The 18,244-nt window shown below is 43.3% G+C and overlaps 2 protein-coding genes and 2 non-coding genes across 7 annotated transcripts; 3 read left to right on the top strand and 1 right to left on the bottom strand.

Annotated features, from left to right (window-relative positions):
• Positions 1–7,810: 7,810 nt before the first annotated feature.
• TRNAT-AGU (transfer RNA threonine (anticodon AGU)) lies at positions 7,811–7,884 on the bottom strand. The gene has a single exon. It is a non-coding gene; the product is annotated as a tRNA-Thr (tRNA).
• A 5,770-nt stretch (positions 7,885–13,654) lies between these two features.
• LOC108070661 (uncharacterized) lies at positions 13,655–16,558 on the top strand. Of its 4 annotated transcripts, none has more exons than XM_017161230.3 (5): positions 13,655–13,860; positions 13,914–14,107; positions 14,165–14,584; positions 15,426–15,845; positions 15,900–16,558. In XM_017161230.3, exons 1-5 carry the CDS (start codon positions 13,740–13,742, stop codon positions 16,098–16,100), a joined length of 1,356 nt encoding a protein of 451 aa, XP_017016719.1. In that variant the 5' UTR covers positions 13,655–13,739; the 3' UTR covers positions 16,101–16,558. The 4 variants fall into 4 exon arrangements, with proteins under 4 accessions (XP_017016719.1, XP_070143655.1, XP_017016720.1 ...); XM_070287554.1 differs by having other exon boundaries at positions 13,656–13,860; positions 15,570–15,845; XM_017161231.3 differs by having other exon boundaries at positions 13,656–13,860; positions 15,924–16,558.
• Positions 15,092–15,165, top strand: TRNAT-AGU (transfer RNA threonine (anticodon AGU)). Its single transcript has one exon. It is a non-coding gene; the product is annotated as a tRNA-Thr (tRNA).
• On the top strand, positions 16,418–18,028 carry Fntb (Farnesyl transferase beta subunit). The gene is made up of 4 exons (XM_017161204.3): positions 16,418–16,558; positions 16,621–16,877; positions 16,944–17,615; positions 17,673–18,028. Exons 1-4 carry the CDS (start codon positions 16,460–16,462, stop codon positions 17,914–17,916), a joined length of 1,272 nt encoding a protein of 423 aa, XP_017016693.1. The 5' UTR covers positions 16,418–16,459; the 3' UTR covers positions 17,917–18,028.
• Positions 18,029–18,244: the final 216 nt, after the last annotated feature.

Here is an 18,244-nt window from a genome sequence, read left to right as displayed (position 1 = left end):
CCTGGTCATGACTTGAGGTCAGCTGGCGGACCATGGACAGCGGACGGGAATGTTGATGGTAATCTGAGACCGGCGTCATCGGGATGAGCATGCAAATTCCCCTCTCGGGCTTTTGTTTTAAGGTAATTTGTTAACAAGCCAAAAGCAAAAGGACGGGTTTAACCCGAGGGTCAGGTGCCCAGAACTCTGATCTAGATCAAGATAATGCAGCGGTTTATAAATTATACCCCGAAATGTCAATAGTAAAGTCAGGAGAGTATATGGTAAATACATCAACTTGAACCCCTTTCGGGGGTTCTTCAATTGGTTGTAATGATCAATCTACAGATAAATTGTTTATTTTATAAGAATTTCTTAAAAAAAAAAAAAACATTTGTTTGTCTATTTTATTAAATATTTTGACCAAGTAAGTAAGTTCTGACAAGTAATTCTTCGAGTGTCTTCTGATCTATGCCTGAAACCTGACATAACTCCGTTGTAGTTCTGGTTAAAACGCCATTTTCCTTGGGACCCGACCCGAACCTCTCAAAGACTTTGAACGAGATCTCCATAATTGCTCCCCTAAACAAAAAGCGAGGCTGCTTGGAGGAAGTGCGACGACGGAGCAGGAAGGAGCTGCGGGGACCAATCAGCGGTGCAAGTGGAGCGGCGGCAGGGGCAACAGCACCATCTCCAATATCGGCCGACGTCGAAGCATCAATCAAATCAATTATTATCGACAATGGAGAGTTCGTGGAAATTATCGGGCCGAGATGGAGACGGACTCGAAGTCGGAGTCGGCGTTGAGGTTGCAGCTTGACGGAGCCGCGTCTCAACCGTTGGCCGCCATTAATAAGCAGCTTTGGCGGCGCATTTGTTATTTGATTGGTAAATTGAGATGCCACAGCGCAGATAATGTCCCAAGCCCGGCCAGGTCTGGCTTGGCTTGGCCTGGTCTAAGCCTGGGCTCCCAGACGAATGTAAATGGCTCCAGTAGGTAGCCAAGATGGCGGCAGCACGAACGGACCAAACGCCAGACGGCTAACAATGCCAAATTACAGGGGAAACATCTGCCACATCGGCAGGGAGAGAGAGAGAGGCCCCCCAGGCAGGAGATGTGCCAGCTACAGTCGGAGGCAGTCAGGGCTGCAAATGTTCTTTTATATATTTCATCTTTATATATTTAAGATATCTAGAATATTTAGATCATTTAGAAATACTCTATGTTGTTTAAAGAATATTGATAAAAGTGTGATAATAGTTTTAATTTAAAGAGTTTCTTAGCCCTGGACTTCTGCTCACACCTCACCACGCCAAGTGACCAGTTCTGGGAAGTATTGGGGGCATTGAGGAGCCAGAGGGTGGTGGAACTGTGGAAATGTCGCGGCAAATCCAAACAAACAATTCATCAAAAGCGGCGACAATTAAGCAATGAAATGAAATGAAATTCAAATGAAAAAAAATTCATAAGCGCCAGTCGCTTGAATGGGGGCGGTGCCAAGGCGGCGAGGAGGGGGTGGCGAGCGGGGGGACTGGGGAGGTGAGCGATTATAGAAGAAGAAAGAAGCCGCCGCCGCCGCCGCTTGATGAGTTTTCGCCGCTGCAACTGCGGAAAGATAAATTGCCTCGCTGATGTAGGCAAATGCACAGAGATCTCTCGGAACGTTTCCCCTCGCCTCCTCCGACTTCCTCCAGCGGCGACATAAATCATTGTGATTGACAGCTGCTGGCCATGATAGTGGACCGCGGGGAGTGGATGCACCACTCAACTCCTGCCTCTGCCCGCAACTAAACTCATTTAAATTCCATTTCAATTGGCCGAAAAAAATAAGCAATAATAAAGCGAAAACATTTCACGCGCTAATTACAGGGTGCCATCGGAAGACGGACATCGGACAGTGGGCAGTAGGCACTGGACACTGGACACAGATCAATCATATGGGCATCTTGTACACATATGAGTTATAATTGAAACAAATGCGCAGCTGTTTTCTGAAATTATTTCATCAGTAGTGAGTTTCACGAAAGATGGCGGGAAAATGAGTTTGAAAGCTTGATCGACCGCAGGATTACTTGTAATTAATATTGGTTAGCAAATATTTGATATCCTTTTTCAAGTCATTACAATAATTTGTTAAATTTAAAATAGAAAATCTGAATACTACATTGAAAGTCAAAGGTTTTTAGGTAAAGTTTAAAGAGTCCTCAGAAAAAGGAGATAAAAGATTTAAGTCTTTCTGATTGTTTTAAGTAATAACTCAGTTTATCCATTTTATATAATATGAAAAACCAAGAAAACTTACAGAACAAAACTCATAGTATTACCAAATTGTAAAATAATTATATAAAATATTATGTGACTGTTAAATGCCTACTGTTAAACCGGCTAATAGTTAACCTCTTGTTAGGTAACTTTATTTAAAATAAAAACCTGGTTGTAAACTCTCTCTAAGATAACCTTCTGTTAGTTAGTTCTACTTTATTTCAAGAAGCCTTTTAGTAGTTAACCTTCTACTAGTAAACCTCCTGTTAACAAACCACCGATTGGTTAACCTCATATTAACCGTCATAATTTTCCTAATAATAATATTAATAGGATAATTATGGTACATAATCTTGAATACTCTGAATATAGTTTCTAAGGCTGAAACTACTTTTCGGCATAAAATACCAAAACACCCTTGTAATTCAACTAATGGGTATCACATTTTAAATATCAGGAGCTGCTCTAAAGTTGCGGGAGGCACTGGGCAGAGGGCAAGACACGCACACAGTCGCTGCGAGCAGTACGAGAAACTCGAGTGAGTAAATTGTGAATAATTTCGTGTTGTCTCATCAATATAAATAAAATATTTATTAACAATTTGTTAAGAGCTATAAATCGCACTCAGCAGCAGCTTTCGGCCGGCCGAAAACCCAGAGGGGTTCGGCAAGGAAATGGAACTGGGCTCGGGTCGCGGCTGGAGCGTTTTGGCCAAGTCTCTCACCAGGATCGGTGGTGGGACCTGTGCCTGTGATCGCCGGGGGACCGCCTGTGGTGCGGGCGGCGACGGCGGCAGGCTGGGCATATTAATTGTACGCTTGTTCAGCAAGCGGCGATCGCGTCCGGGTCGGGCCCAGTGCCAGAGATCGGCCAGATCCACGCCACATATCCCCCGAATCTCGACTGCTGCTGCTGCTGCTGCTGGTGTCTGGCCAAATTGCTGCTATTTATGTTGGTAACTACCGTATAAACTTGGCAACAACAACGCATGCACACCCCAGCACATACGCCGAGGTACACACACACAGGAGACATCGGTGGAACACGGCAAACGCTGAAATCAATATGTTTGCTAATAAATTGTCCCAGAATATTCATTAAATTAAAAAGGTAACAAAAAGTGTTGTGCAAGCGTATGTGGCGTACAGGAGCGTTAAGGGGGTTGAAGGTGATGCTGAGATAGAGGGGTATAATATTTGAAGTATATATTATAATATCCATAATACATGGTTTAATGTTCCTTAAATTCAGACAATTTAAATATTTCAAACAAGTCAAAAATCAAAAATAGATTACTGGAAAAAATAATTATGAAATGTTTTAAAAAATAAGCAAAGAAATATTTTTGGTGTCATATTTAAAGTAAATTTGTTTTGTTAATTAAACTGAGAACAAATACATAGCGATTTCTATTATTGTTTTATTCTTTTTCAAATCTATCTAAATTCAGCATTCAAATAATATAATATAAACTTAAACCATAATTCTGGAGCCCTTATCCTTAAAGATCAATGCGCTCCTGTGTCTGCTTTGAGCGCGAAAATTTATTTTTAATTACGCAGCCCCAAACATGGCACAAACAGCGGCCGCCACATTCTGATGCCAATACTCAGACCGATGCCGAATCGCGATTCCTATTCTCGACGAATATGAACGGCTGAGGCCTGGAGCTCCGAGGTCCCACAGGACAGACGCGACTGGAGATGCGACTCTGTGACCGTCGGACTGGCGCTTGGAATGCGCTGCTGTGGAGGCGCTCTGGTGCTGACTCCTCTGGCCAGGGCACTGCAAAATTATGACATGAACATGAACGAAGTCCACATAATGATGTTATACAATACGCCATCTTAGCGCAAACAAGGCGAAAAGCCGCGCCAGAGTCCAAAGCCCAACTCCTCTGGCAACTGGCGCTTGTCCGCTCGGTAATCCCATCTTCAGCTCCATCTGGGGCTCCAGCCAAGATCAACCCCACATCCCCCCGAAGGCTTGGAGACACAGGACATGTGTTGAGTATTTGTTGTTTGCCCTGCCCTTGGCATTGGGCAGGAAGGAGTATCTGTGATCGGATTAAGTTCACTTGGTACACATGTACCCACGCTTGATCAATCTTTGTCTATTTATTCTAGAAATCAGATTAAATTTATAAGACTTTTGCAGAAAGAAGGGAATGTTAGAATAAGTTAAATGGGACATGTACTAAGACTCATTCTATACAACTCCACTTTTGTAGGGTATTAATATTTGGCGAACTCGCGGATAATCCCCGATTTGCGTTGTTCCTGCCCAGAAGCTGTTGTCACGGCAAAGTCCCAGCACTTGGCCACTTTGACGAGGGACAGGTTCCCGTGTCCAGCGGTTTTGGGTATTGACTTTTTGGATGCTGTGAAAATTTTGGAATTTCGGTACCAAAAAATATTTGTCGATGAGTTTGTGATTTATGATATATAGCAAACTCCAGGGATTCGTGCTGCAAACTAGAGAGCAAGAAAGGTTAATGGCAGCAGCCGCCATAAGTGGTATGTAACCCAGTTCCGACGAGGGTTTCCGCTTTAATGACACAGAAACCGAAAGTCCCAAGAGCTAGAAACTCCACTCGTAGGTATGTACATATATGTATGTGCGTGGGCCTCAAATGGGCTTTCCGTAATACATAATGCCGGGTTCTTGACTACCATTAAGCTAAATATAGCAATTACGAGCCAATTGCGATTCACAAATGCCATTGAAACTGCATTCAACAAAAGGGAGAGGGTTAAGGCTTGCACACGCACATTTAAGCCATACAAATAGGCGAGTGTGTGCGTGCGGCTGCGCTTGTGTGAGTGCGTAATTGGCAACAAGCAGTTACAGCCATATTCTGTCATTTACCTCGAAATCATCGCAGCGAGCTAACGCTAAAAGCTCCTCCAATACACAGGGGGAAGTGAGCAGGTACAAGTACAAGTACAAGCCCCTGCTGACCCCTTTCACGTCCCACCTTCCGGCGCAATGACAATGGCAACCTTCACACACAAAATCGTTCATTAAGAAAATTATGGAGATGTTATGTGAAAATAAATGGGGGCAGGTCGCCAAGTATACGTTATGCGGTTATGTGAGTGTCATTTGTACAACGATGAAAAGTAAATAAAGGTAGAATGTACTGCGGAAAGGTAGAGACTGTTTTCAGGAGAATAAGGTAACATGTAGGTTGGGTGAAATTAATGGGGTTTTAAGACTAGAACAAATTGGAAGTTTCCCTTTTAAAAATGATGGAGATCTTATATAAAGATTAAGGCATACATTATAAGTATTATAATAAGAACTCCTCTTGGGGCTTGGTTCAATTAAAGAAGAAGATTAACGATATCAAAAACAATCTTTCCCTTTAATTAATTTTAAACCATTCTAAGATTTAAACAATACCATAACAATGTAACTCTTTTGAAATTTTCTTAACAAGAAGGAAAGATATTTGTCTTATGGTAAACAAATTAAACTAAATTATAGTAATATGAACATTTTAATGATCTTTCTAAGTTTTAAGTTTATATTAATTATTTAAACAGATATTAAATGAAATAGTAAACTCTAATCTAGAACATTAACTGTGTGTTTGGATTTTTTGAACTTCAAAAAGTTTGCTCTGATATAAAGTTAACACCCTGATTATTGTTACCACATTACTCTGTGGTAAAATTAAAAATTTTCTAGTGAACTTTCGATATACATCTTTAAAAAAATTCAAAAAACAACACCAAACTTGTTGAAAACTATCTAAACTCGATCAGATCTTTTATCTATTACGTATTTTTCAATCCAATGTCTGTAATTAAACTATTTAATCACTATAATCACTATAATGGATCGTGGATCTCTTATCACATATCTATTGGAAACATTCATTCGCGTGTTATCTTGCCAAAAAATCAAACGTCACAACTTCCAGACTTCAGAAGCCGGCCAGTCAGTCAGAGTTTCACTCAAATTGCCACTCAAAGCCCCTGTCTGTAGTCAGATGAGTGAAAATGCGCCACTGGAATCTGGAATCTGGAATATGGGTGGAGACACCTCTGCTCTCGCTCTCGCTCGGCCGACTGTCTCGCTCTTGGCATGCAGCCATCCCGCTCTGACATGGAGCTGGCAAGGAATCTCAGTCACAGCAGGCGGTGTGGCAGCAACAACAAAGGCCAGGCGTCGCCCAGAGCAACAACAACAACAACAGTACAGGGGCAATGGGAAAAAAGCAACCACGAAAATTTATGAAACACAAAAGTGGAGGAAAAAAGCAAAACTTAAATGGCGACGACGATGACGACGAAGTGGCGGCACTGCAGTGATTTGGGCAACCAAACGGGGGGTTGGGGCCAAGGAATTGAGGGTTAAGGATTGGCGGTTTGGCGCTTGAGGTGGTAGGGGGGGCAGGAACAAGAGTGGCAATGGCTGCGGGCACACACAGGATAATAAATAATTGCCGACATCGGCAGGAGACTTGGCTCAGTCAGTCTGCGCTGGCAACATAATTTCTGCGGCCCAAAACCTGTCAATGTTTCTCTTTGCAGTCAAGCGATGCACATGTTCTCAGCCCCTCGAGGGTGCTCCTCCCGCTCCTGCTCCTGCTCCTTGTCCCTCCCGCCACCTGAGCGATCCTGAGCCGATGCAATCCCTTTCAGTCGTCATATGCTGCTGGCAGCGTGGAAAGTTAATCCCGGATAAGCAAACGGATGATGAGGCAACGCCCTGTGACACTGACAGGAACTACACTTGGAAAAATGACTAATACAAGCAAATAAATCTAAGCGGAAATAAGAAAACTATGGTAATTATGAATATAGGATTTTTTGTGTTGAATATGGGAAATGTTTATTTTTTATCTGGTATTAATAAAAGTACAAACAAAAACCATTCAAAAAGTGAACTTATTAATTAAATTTTAATGGAAATTTAAAGAAATTTATCTATAAAATACCTACAAACTTATTCTTCCAGTGCAAGGATAAAGCCAGGAAGATGGACAGGAGCTGATGGCAGAACAGCTGGCCGAGTGGCCAATTCCTTGGGCGGGGTGGGAAATGCGGTTGCAAGGTCGCCCCAGACGCATCGGTTCTAGGCTAGACACCAGGAATCGCACCACTCCGATCCGCTCCAATCGACTCGGCTCTACTCCATTGCAGTTGCGTGATCCGGGCAATTATCCACCCAGAGCGATCGATCGATCGATCGGGCGATTGATCTGCACAGGCAGCAGATCGTGACATTTGATGGACATTTGCCGCCGCTGCCGTTTGGAGCGGATTCTGGTCGGATGGGGTCCACTAATCAAATAGCCTGGGAGAGCGAGCCTCGGACCGACGCGCTGCTCCTACTTGCAGCAGCCTTCAATCAACTCATTAGAATCGCAATTCCACAAACTGACAACGCAGCAAATTGCCATTGACGTTGCAATTGTGAAATCAGAAGCGTTTCAATGTTTAAATGAGACAATTTGTGGCCATTTAAATGCTCACAATGGGTTGGATACGAAAAATACAAATGGTAAAATACTAGTACTAAAAAAAATAACAACCGCAATCTACTCCGAGTTGCGATAGGCCCCGGCGAGATTCGAACTCACGATCTCCTGTTTACTAGACAGGCGCTTTAACCAACTAAGCCACGGCGCCCTCATATCTTGACCCGATTTTTGGTACTTCTTTAGGTAACGAGACTAGAGCGCGATTTTTATTTTAAGTAATTTAATTTTGCTAATGGAAAATCACACTAGAAGGCGGCGGAAAGATAATGATACGGAAGAAAGCAGTGGAAATTGATAATTAAAGTATACCTCGAAACAAAAACAACCTTATAAGCAAGTTACTGGGGAACTTGGTAAAGTTGATAAAGCTATAAACGTTGGCTGGCATTCTATTAGTAGCACTTGGAATCTATTTATATCTGAGTATATATTTATTTGTTATAGGAACTAGTATTCATGCTGAGAATACACAATACGCATAGTCGAGTGACCACATAATGCAATACCAGGTGTTTCAGCGATCTGTAAAAAATATGTTGCATACTTTACAGCCCTCTTAGAAAATGCCAGAAAATGTCCATTAAATCGGACTGATTTAAAAAATTTATTTGCTAATGGAATAGTAATAATAAAGTCTTAAATATATCTGTAGTTTTTAGTAGGTTTAAAGTATTAATTATTTAATAAAAATCCCCTCAAAGTGTTTTCCGTAATACTTTCTAAATTAACCCAATTCAAAGGCACCAACCTGTACGTGAGTTCCCAACATCAGTCAAGGTGCGAGACATAAAACTTCACAAATGGTGATCCCGCATGAAGCAGGCAGGATTTATGCATACCTTTACATTCATACATCTATGAATTCGCGTTAGAATTTTTTCATTTGCATTATTTAAGCCTCCTAGGCAAGGCTATGAAAATGTCATAAAAGTCAGGCGAATCAAAAATTCGTTTGCCTGCACTGTATAATTATTCTCCAGTCAAGGATATTTGGGGCAACTACAGTGGCAATTGCCTAAAATCAAAGTTACTTTGCTTAGTTCACAGAATAATATGCTACTATTACTTTGTAACTTTATCTTAGGATGCCAAACTAGAGCTTCTGTGAGCTATTTTGAATGGGTTTTCGTATGGGTTCCACTGCCTGGACTGCTCGTGTTTATTTGCGCAGGGTAACAATTTGAAATTTGGCTCAGGCTGCAATTTGGCGGCGTGTTTTGCATATTATCAGCTAATTTCGCCTTCGAGATAAGCACCCTTCCGCCTTAGTATAATTTATGCCCCAGCTCCAAATCGCCACTCTGCCTGGCCTCCTTGAGTGGCAACAATGAAATTGTTCGCCAGTTCTTTGTGCAACAAAAAAATATTTATGCAAATCGAGCTGCGCTTTCTCGCCGCCGCTCTAGCTCTCTAGCTCTTGCCATATTTTATTGCATTTTCAAATATAATTGCGCACCGAGCCGGGCATGAATATGGACATGGACATGGGCATGAGCATGGGCATGGTCATCGCAGTGGTATTTGGTATTCCGCTTGGAGCTGCTTTGCACCGGCGATTTAATCTCGTTTAATTGCTGCGACTAAGTGCGGATATGAGGGGTGCCGCGGCAGTGGCGGGGATGGTGGATTATAGTCAGCTGCCGGCGAATGAAATTGCATCAATGTCAAGCATGTGGAGCGGCTGCCGGCCACAAACAACAAAAAAAAACTGAGCCCGGGAACACGCCGAGTTGCACCAATTGATGGCCTGCTGCACACCTTGGACAGGTAGCATACCCCATTCCCCCTTATCACTTTTCTTGTTCTTGTACCTGGGTCCTGCCCAAAGATTTTCCGCATTAATATTGCAATTTTATGAAAACAAGAACATCGAATGAGTCGCGTCTCCCGGTCACCGTTTGCCGTTCGCAATTGCACCTGCCCATTTAGCGCACGCCGTGGCTAGTGACAAGTCATTTTGAATACTTCTCTCCGGAGTCCTGCGCGAAAGGGATACCTTCAAAGGATACTCGACGGATAATTGACTTTTAAGGGGACTTTTCTATACGCTTTAAAATTGGTTTCTTATTTTTTGAAAGAAAATGTTTATTAAGAAATATAGGTTTTTTAATATTAAATATTCTATATATCTTACGCTAAATAAAGAATAAACTTATTATTATATAATTTTTCATAAAAAATGCTTGTGAACTAATTTTTAAACTTAAAAAAAAATAATATAAACATATCAATCAATATAAACATTAAATCTAATTAAAAGTTCGACTATAATCTACATTTAGTATATTAACATATTGTAATTAACCCAACGGTTAACATGAACATTCAGTAATGTAATTTCATAATGTCTAAAACTTGATAATCACTATCTTATTTACCTTTAACCTTACATTTAGTCTACCTCTTCTAGAGAAAGGGTATTCATAGACCTGAAATAATTGCAATGTATTGCCAGAATGTTGTTAACGACTCTCCAGAACATACTTGGGCCTTTTGGCTCGGTTACGCGGCCTAGATCATGTTGCCAACAAAAAGTTGTGGTTGCTCAAAAAATTAATGACGTTATTTTCGCATTAGGAAGCAGCCATGACGCGGCCAGTCATGAGCATTTTGCGTAATTGCCGTAATTATTATGGTATTCATTTTTGGTACGTAGTACATAGTGATCTTGACAACCCTCGCAAGCCCTCGATCGATGCGATTAGCCCCGTCAAGTCAAGTCAAGATACGCGTCAGTGGCAGTGCCCCGAGGAGACTTTGGGCATTAAGTTCGGTCGGGTTCGGGTTGCAATTTCAAGAGCGATTATGCTAATTGACCCAGTAAGGAGTCCAGTTCCCTCCGACAGCCTGTCCCCCATATAATATCCAGCGACAGGGCACAATTTTATGCAATTAATGCCACAAATTCGGTGTACATTTTGCAGCCGAAATGAAAAACACACCCCGCTGTGGCGGCTACTGCTGCTGCTGCTCTATTTTTTTGGCCTGCAAATTTGCATGGCAACAAAATATGGACTACAATAAATATTTAAATTTTATTGGCCACACACCAACCCCCTCCACTGCTGTGGCACATCCATCAGCGGAATGGAGAGCCGGAGAAGCCAGTAGAGAAATAAAACTTAAAAGCGTTAAATTTACGAGGTACGGGCAAAGTGCTCGGACACATTTATGGCCCAAAACATGGCCGGGGCCGACTACGATTGGCTCAAAGTCTAGAGGGGATTCGTCGTTGGCTTAGGGAATCGCTTCCATTTCGCATGCGCGCGCATTTAAATTCACTTCCGTTTTCGCAGTGTCTGTGTGTGTGTGTGTGTGTGTGTGCTACCATAAATTCATAACTTTGTGGAAAATCATAAAAACAGAATTTATGGCTTAATTATATATGTACTCCCAGAAACAAAGGTGGAGCGGAGAGCGGGGAGCGAGGACTTAACACAGTTGGCCTCGTCTTGGCCATTTCTTTCTTTTTCTTCATTTCACGCCGATGATTAAGTGCAACACACACAGATACACACCCACACCAATGCCATCACACACACACACACACACACACATTGTGCCGTCGACGCGACTTTTCGCTTGCATTTATGCTTAAATGCGGCGCAATTGTTCCTAAAACGCTGCCAACCCGACACGCGATGATGGAAAACCTCAGCGATTTTCATTTGATTCTTGGCCAGACGTTTTCCGCTCATAACTCGCAATTACGTGCAGCATTTTCCTTTGTTTCTCTTTATTGATTTCCCTGCGCTGATGGCCAAAAAAAGAAATTGGGTTAAGCTGTTGTTTTTCCATTCGCAGCCAGTCCAGCACACGCGCCCCGATAGGCGATTCCCACGATTCCTCCACGGGAGCCAAGAAGGAGGAGGAGGAGGAGGAGGAGGCGGCGAAAAGGCGAAGCAGGACCCGCAGACAGCTTGTCTATAAAGTTCGAGAAGCGAGAATTCCTTGCATAAAGCCAATTAAATTAAGAAATCTGATGCAGTCCGGCGACAACAGTGGCAAACACCACTCATACGAAAAGGAGTCGAGAGTCGGAGGGCAGAAACGTGAATCACAGTGGAATCTCGCCCCCAGAGCTGCTCCTCCGTCGCTCCTGGCAATTGGTATTTTACAACAAACAGAGCCTGCGTTCAGCTTATTTAACATAAATCGAATGGCTACTGAAATACACCCAGGCCAGCCAGTCAGCCAGTGGTCTTATCTCTGACTTTGACTGGAGCTCTCGCGACTGGGATGTGCGCTGCACAAGGAGAAAAGTGGGGTCCTTTGGCTTTACCAGAGTTTAACATTAAGCATACGCCATGTGGGACGAGAGTGATTCAAATTTAATTGATATTAAATTTTAATGTTCTTAAACTTTCTTATCAATAAATATTTATTTATGATTATGATTTATATGAGAAGCCAATGGAAATGACTGCCTAAACAGTAAGGACTATGATGATAATTAATTTTCCTACAAAAATAAGTAAGTAAAAATCCCCTTTAAATTCTCTCTGTGTGTTCTTGTTGGAGGCTGAGCCAATTTCATTGAGTAAAGGCAAATGTAAAGGTAAAGCAAACGACCTTTAGAAAAATTGCAGAGGTCCAAGGAGTTGTTTGTGTCTTCTCAGACAAATCACGACCCGACGACGGAACCGGCCAGGCACCGAGGACATCCAGCCACAGATTTCACACCTCCTCCAACTCAAAACAGACCAACAAAAACTAAAAAAAAAAAGAAAAAAGAAAATAAGTAAGACGGACTGACCCAACTAATAAGAGTCAGCTACAGCTACAGCTACAGCACAACGGCAACATCGGGCGACAGCAACAACATGGCATAATAAATAAAAGCCAAGTAGCTCGGTGCTGCCTCGGAGTCTGGGTCTGCATCTGGGCCTGGTCTGGAGCCCGGAGTCAGGAGCAGAGTCTGCTGCGCTGGGCCCTGTGATTTTCACAAGTTGATATCGCAAACACAAAATGTTAATGAGCAATTTCGAGATGGTGCGAAGTGATTTCATTATTTAAACTTTTTTTTGTTGTCTTTTCTTCTTAGTTTTTGCCTTTTATTTCGTTGTCTTTGTCTCCGGTCTGGTCTGGGATTGGACGTGTTGTTGTGCTGCCGTTTCTCCTTCTTTTTTGGGCCTCGCTTAAGACTTTTATTACGGCTGCTGCTGCTGCTGCATTGGGTAATGAAAGCGAAATAATTTTAATTGGCACTGCCTGGCAGCAGCACTTTTATTTTTGGGCTCTCTCGATGCCAAATTAATTATTTCCTGTCAAATTAGTTTTGAGTTTGGGCATAAATTACGGCTACGCCGGTATGAATATGCATTGCACTCGGCTTTCCCCATTCCCCACTCTCCCCATTCCCATCTTTGCCCTGCAAAATGTCACCTGTCGTGCGCTGTCGCGTCGGGTTACTTCAAAAACACAGTTCCGCCGCATAAATTAAGGCCCGGCTACGTTGATTAATTGGGTCGCGTTTGATGATTAAAACATAAATTGCAATGGATGCAGAAAACTTGGCCATGGATACTAACTATGCATCGACTAAGTGCACTTTGTGACCAGGCAGGATCCATCGTCTTAGGGGTTGCCAGGCACTAAAATTACACTTAATTAAACAACGAGCCATTAGGGATCGGAATCCTCATCGACACGAAGTCCAGGGGTTGTAAGGAACTCTCAAAGAATTTTTAGAAGGGAAGGAAGTCTTGATGGAACCTTTATTATCGATCTGAATTAACAGGACATTATCCAACAGGCCAGGAAAGCGACTTAAGAATGTAATACTTCACGAAGCAGATGATATTTCAGAAAACTGCAAGGTTTACTGTACTATAAAATATTGTAATCTTCGAAGAATTGAAATACCAAAGGCATGCTCTTATCTGTCTTCCAAAAAATTACATCGAATCTATAAAATTTGACATTTCAACTGTTTAGCTACATCTCTCCCAGTTAACAAGCTTATTTAGTCAAAAATACAAACTGAATTTATTCTTACAAAAAATGTTACAATACCTTGTGGTTTTTGTCCTTTTTCTAAACAGCAATATCGCCAATGGAAACCTGTGCGTCACCAATGTGGTCGTGCGAATGCCCCACGAGAAGGACATTGGTCTGATCTTCGGTAAGGCAAGCTGTGATTCCCCTTGAGTCTCCTCGCTAACCAACTATCCACAGATCTGACCGTCATCAATAGCGTAAAGAATGAGAGAAGGGAAACGTTAGACTTTATGGTCAGCTCGGACGGAGAATGCACTGTGAACACCACGAAGGGGGAGCTTATCCCGTGTATGGGTCGCATCTTTGGCGGCAACTTTGGGGCCATCGAGCCTGGCAAGTCCGAAAGCGTGTCCCTGGTGTGGCCCACTGTGGTAAGGCCTTCCTTGGGGTGAATATCACTAAATGCGGCTGAAATATTCTTTCCTTAGTCCCTGTTTAACCGTGTGGGCAGTTGCCCCATCCAGCTCACTGCCACGAGTGCCCAGGATACTATAGCCTCAACGAAGCAGCTGCTCCACTTCGACACTCGCTTTGAGACCCTCGATCCAAGCGGACACACGCTGCGTAAGCGAAAGGATTTCATGGACTGCCGGAACTGGGACAAGGACTACTTTCACAACTGCACGCCGCTGAACTGCGAGGAGCGGTACTTTGGCCAGCGAAACTTCTACAACCAGGCCACGGAGCAGTGCGAGCGGGTGCACTCCAGCTCGCGACCTGGCGAGTTCTACGACATCTACAGCAACGAGGCAATCGATCGAAATAACTTTGTGACGGAGAAGGAGCTCGAGGAGATCAAGCAAGGCAAGTTTGATTCGAATTATCTGGATCTGCAAGGACCTCCTATGGTGAGTGGTGTTTTCTATTCTTATATTATGGTAGGGATGTGTTACTTTATAAAAATCCAAATTAAGAATATATAGCGTAAAAAAGGTAGAGCTGAAAATAATAAAATATACACTGATAAAAAAAATTCTTTTAAGATTTTATGCATTCTTAAATTAAAATCTAAGACCAAAAATTCTACAAAGGTGATTTTTCATGTTTTATTAAAGAACAATAAAAACCTTGATTTTAGAATATTAATATTCTTAAAAATAGAGCTTAAATTAATACCAAATATTCTTAAAAGAAGACCGAAAAAACCTTGCGCTACTTTCGTACCGAATGGTCACGATTTTATGACCAAAATTCTTGTTTTTTTTATCAGTGTATGCTTTTTACACAGTTTGACACCGCATTATATTTGACACCGCGCCACCTTGTGGCTATATCGTGGAACCATGCAATCACTGCTTGCTTCGTTTGAGCAAGCAGGGTGCTTTAGTATGGCAAATGACGCAACATGAAAACATGGCGCCGTGGCTTAGTTGGTTAAAGCGCCTGTCTAGTAAACAGGAGATCGTGAGTTCGAATCTCGCCGGGGCCTATGGAATACGATTAGAGTAATTCCTGCAAGTCTTTTTTTTTATTTTATTATTTATTTTTTTTTAATATTCTATATATTTTTAAAATACACTTCCTTTTAGTTTTTGTAGGATGTTTCTATGCGTGGCTAGTTGATTGCTCTGGTGGATAGGCTTTTCTAAATAATATTACCATAAATGAATACTGTAAAACTTGATTTTGAGAAAGCTTAAGCCTGGTAATAATAACAGTATCTTTATTTCTCCGTTCTGCTTGCAACAGGAGGAGCAACTGCATCCCAAAACAATGACTAGCCACCGCAGGGAAAAGAGCAATCAACTAGCCGCCCCATCACCCCACTTAACCCGTCTCACACCTTCGAAGAGTTGCGACAAAACCCATATAGTTACTATGGCTGATTTCAAGTTTTGCTTTCAGAGCTTAATGGATGAACAAAAAGAAAATGTCATGGAGAAGAAGCTCCGAAAAAAGTCCCCACTCGAAATATCCATGTTGACCCAGCTCTACTACGATTGGTATCTGCCCTTGAGGACCGAGAACCTTGACGGATTCAGTGAAATCGAAGGTGGGGCCACTACTAATCCGGAAGGTGTCGCCTCTTCATCGGAGCCCCTGGTTAACTGGCCAAGCAAGCTCGACAGCAGCGGCTTGCTAATGCTGATCCTGAAGGGGATCGCCATTGTGAGTTTAAGATGCTGGGAAACGAAAATAGTGAATTGATGCTAGATCTTGCAGATCTTATCGCTAATTATGTTTCAGATTCTCGTGACTCTGACGGGCTATTTTGTGGTGTGCCTCTCCGTCTACGGATTCATCGAGTTGTACAGCTTGTGGAAGACCAAGGATCAAGCGGAGTCCTTGTTTGGGGGTGACTCAATCTCGCACAGTAGCCAGACAGAGGTTTTTACCACCGAGAGTCTGATGTCCCACCGATAAGTGGATTTTTTTTAAACATAAATTTAGTTAATTGTTGTTGTTTAATTTTATTTCCAATTTCGATTTTAAAATAAATGTAGTTACCTTAGCGTTGCCAGACTTTCATTCGTTTTCAGCCCTATTATTATTTCGTAGGAAAATGTGACTTTTCACTAAAAACAAAACGTCGGAAAACCCTCAAAAATTATTTAAATCGTTTTTAATCTACCGTTGTAGCGTTCCAATTGGAAAATTATACCATACAATGGCGTTTAGTAACTTTGATTAGTCACGCAGCCGGTCACACTGGCCACTAGTCAAATCGGACGAAATTAGCTTTTGTTTATTTCATTTAATTCAGAAAGCTTGTCGACGCCAGCATGGATCCCGAGGAGGAGCCGGTCTTCCGCAACTTTCAGGGCCTGAAGGCCCGCAAGTTCGACGACGAGAAGGTGTCCACGACCACGTCCCGCGAGCAGGTGAGTAAACCCGGTCGGGCGGAGCGGCTGAATCACACAGATAAGAACCAGTGGCCTTGCAGCAAAAAACGGAGGCCTCGGTGGAGAAGTGTTTCGACCGCTATGACGAGCTGGTGTTCACCAACCCGCGCCTCAGCCAGATCTTTCGCCTGGAGCACCAGTACTACTTGGACGCGATGCTGCGCCGGCTGCCCTCCAACTACGAGTGCCTGGATAGCAGTCGACCCTGGTGCATTTACTGGATCCTGCAGGCGGCGCAGCTTCTTAGCTTCACTTTCGACGACCAGACGCTCGACCACGTGGTGCAGTTTCTCAGCAAGTGAGTTGTAGACGCATACACCACTCCATCGTCCTACTAACCTCTCATCTCTGCTTTAACGCACAGGTGCCGCGCTCCCACAGGAGGCTTTGGCGGTGGACCCGGCCAGTACGCTCACCTGGCTCCCACGTACGCGGCAGTAAACAGCCTGTGCATCATCGGAACTCAGGAGGCGTACCGTGCCATTGATCGCCCCACGCTGGTTCAGTTTCTGTTCAGTGTGCGTGACTCGGACGGCTCCTATCGGTTGCACGTGGACGGCGAGACGGACGTTCGCGGCGCCTACTGCGCCATATCCTGCGCCAAGCTGCTAAACCTGCCCGAGCCTGTGATCCGCGAGCTATTCGCCGGCACCGGCGACTGGATTGCCAAGTGCCAGACGTATGAGGGCGGCTTTGGCGGTGCCCCTGACCTGGAGGCCCACGGGGGCTATACCTTTTGCGGCATCGCTGGTCTGGCGCTGCTCAACGAGGCGGACAAGTGCGACCGGCAGGCGCTGCTCCAGTGGACGTTGCGCCGTCAGATGAGCTACGAGGGTGGCTTCCAGGGACGCACCAACAAGCTGGTCGACGGCTGCTACTCCTTCTGGGTGGGCGCCACCATACCCATCGCACAGGCCACCCTCTCGGGAGACGATAAAGAGATGGAGCACACCCTGTTCGACGTGGGAGCCTTGCAAGAGTACATCTTGATCTGTTGTCAGAAGCAGAACGGAGGGCTCATCGACAAGCCCGGCAAGTGAGTGATGTCTACATCTGCCTACGGCTCCAGTTAGCAATCAAAATCCATTTTCAGACCCCAAGATCTCTACCATACATGTTATACTTTGAGCGGAGTCTCCATTGCCCAGCATTCAGAGTCCGCCAGCTGCCCGCAAGTCATGGGCGACACCATCAACGAGCTGCTGCCCACCCACCCGCTGTTCAACATCCCACCAAAGTCAGTTGCAGCTGCTAGAAGCCACTTCAGCAATTCCAACGACACCGAGTTCGTCGTCAGCGACGCTGACATAAAGGCGGAGAAGAAGCAGGACAGCTAGGACGTCATGCAACAGGTGGATGCGGATAGGGGTATCTTTGCACTGAGACAATGATTTACACTACACATTTTACGAACTACAATTGCTTTAATAAAAATATCTTTGAACTGTACCATTGGATTGCTTTTTTTTATACCACAAAAGTTATTTTATAAAAATAATAAATAGTTCATGAGAATAATCTTAATTATGAGGGAGGGGATTTAATTACGTTAAATTTGTCAAAAATAGCAACAAAAAATAAATGAATTTTCAAAAATGGTACAATGAAACAGAAAATCAGAATATAAATAAATAAATTTAAATTAAGAAAAACAAAAAACATCGT

The sequence above is a fragment of the Drosophila kikkawai genome, chromosome 3R, assembly GCF_030179895.1.
Source record: "Drosophila kikkawai strain 14028-0561.14 chromosome 3R, DkikHiC1v2, whole genome shotgun sequence".
Taxonomy (NCBI): domain Eukaryota; kingdom Metazoa; phylum Arthropoda; class Insecta; order Diptera; family Drosophilidae; genus Drosophila; species Drosophila kikkawai.
Note: the sequence above shows the minus strand (reverse complement) of the source record. Positions and strands in the feature narration are given on the sequence as shown.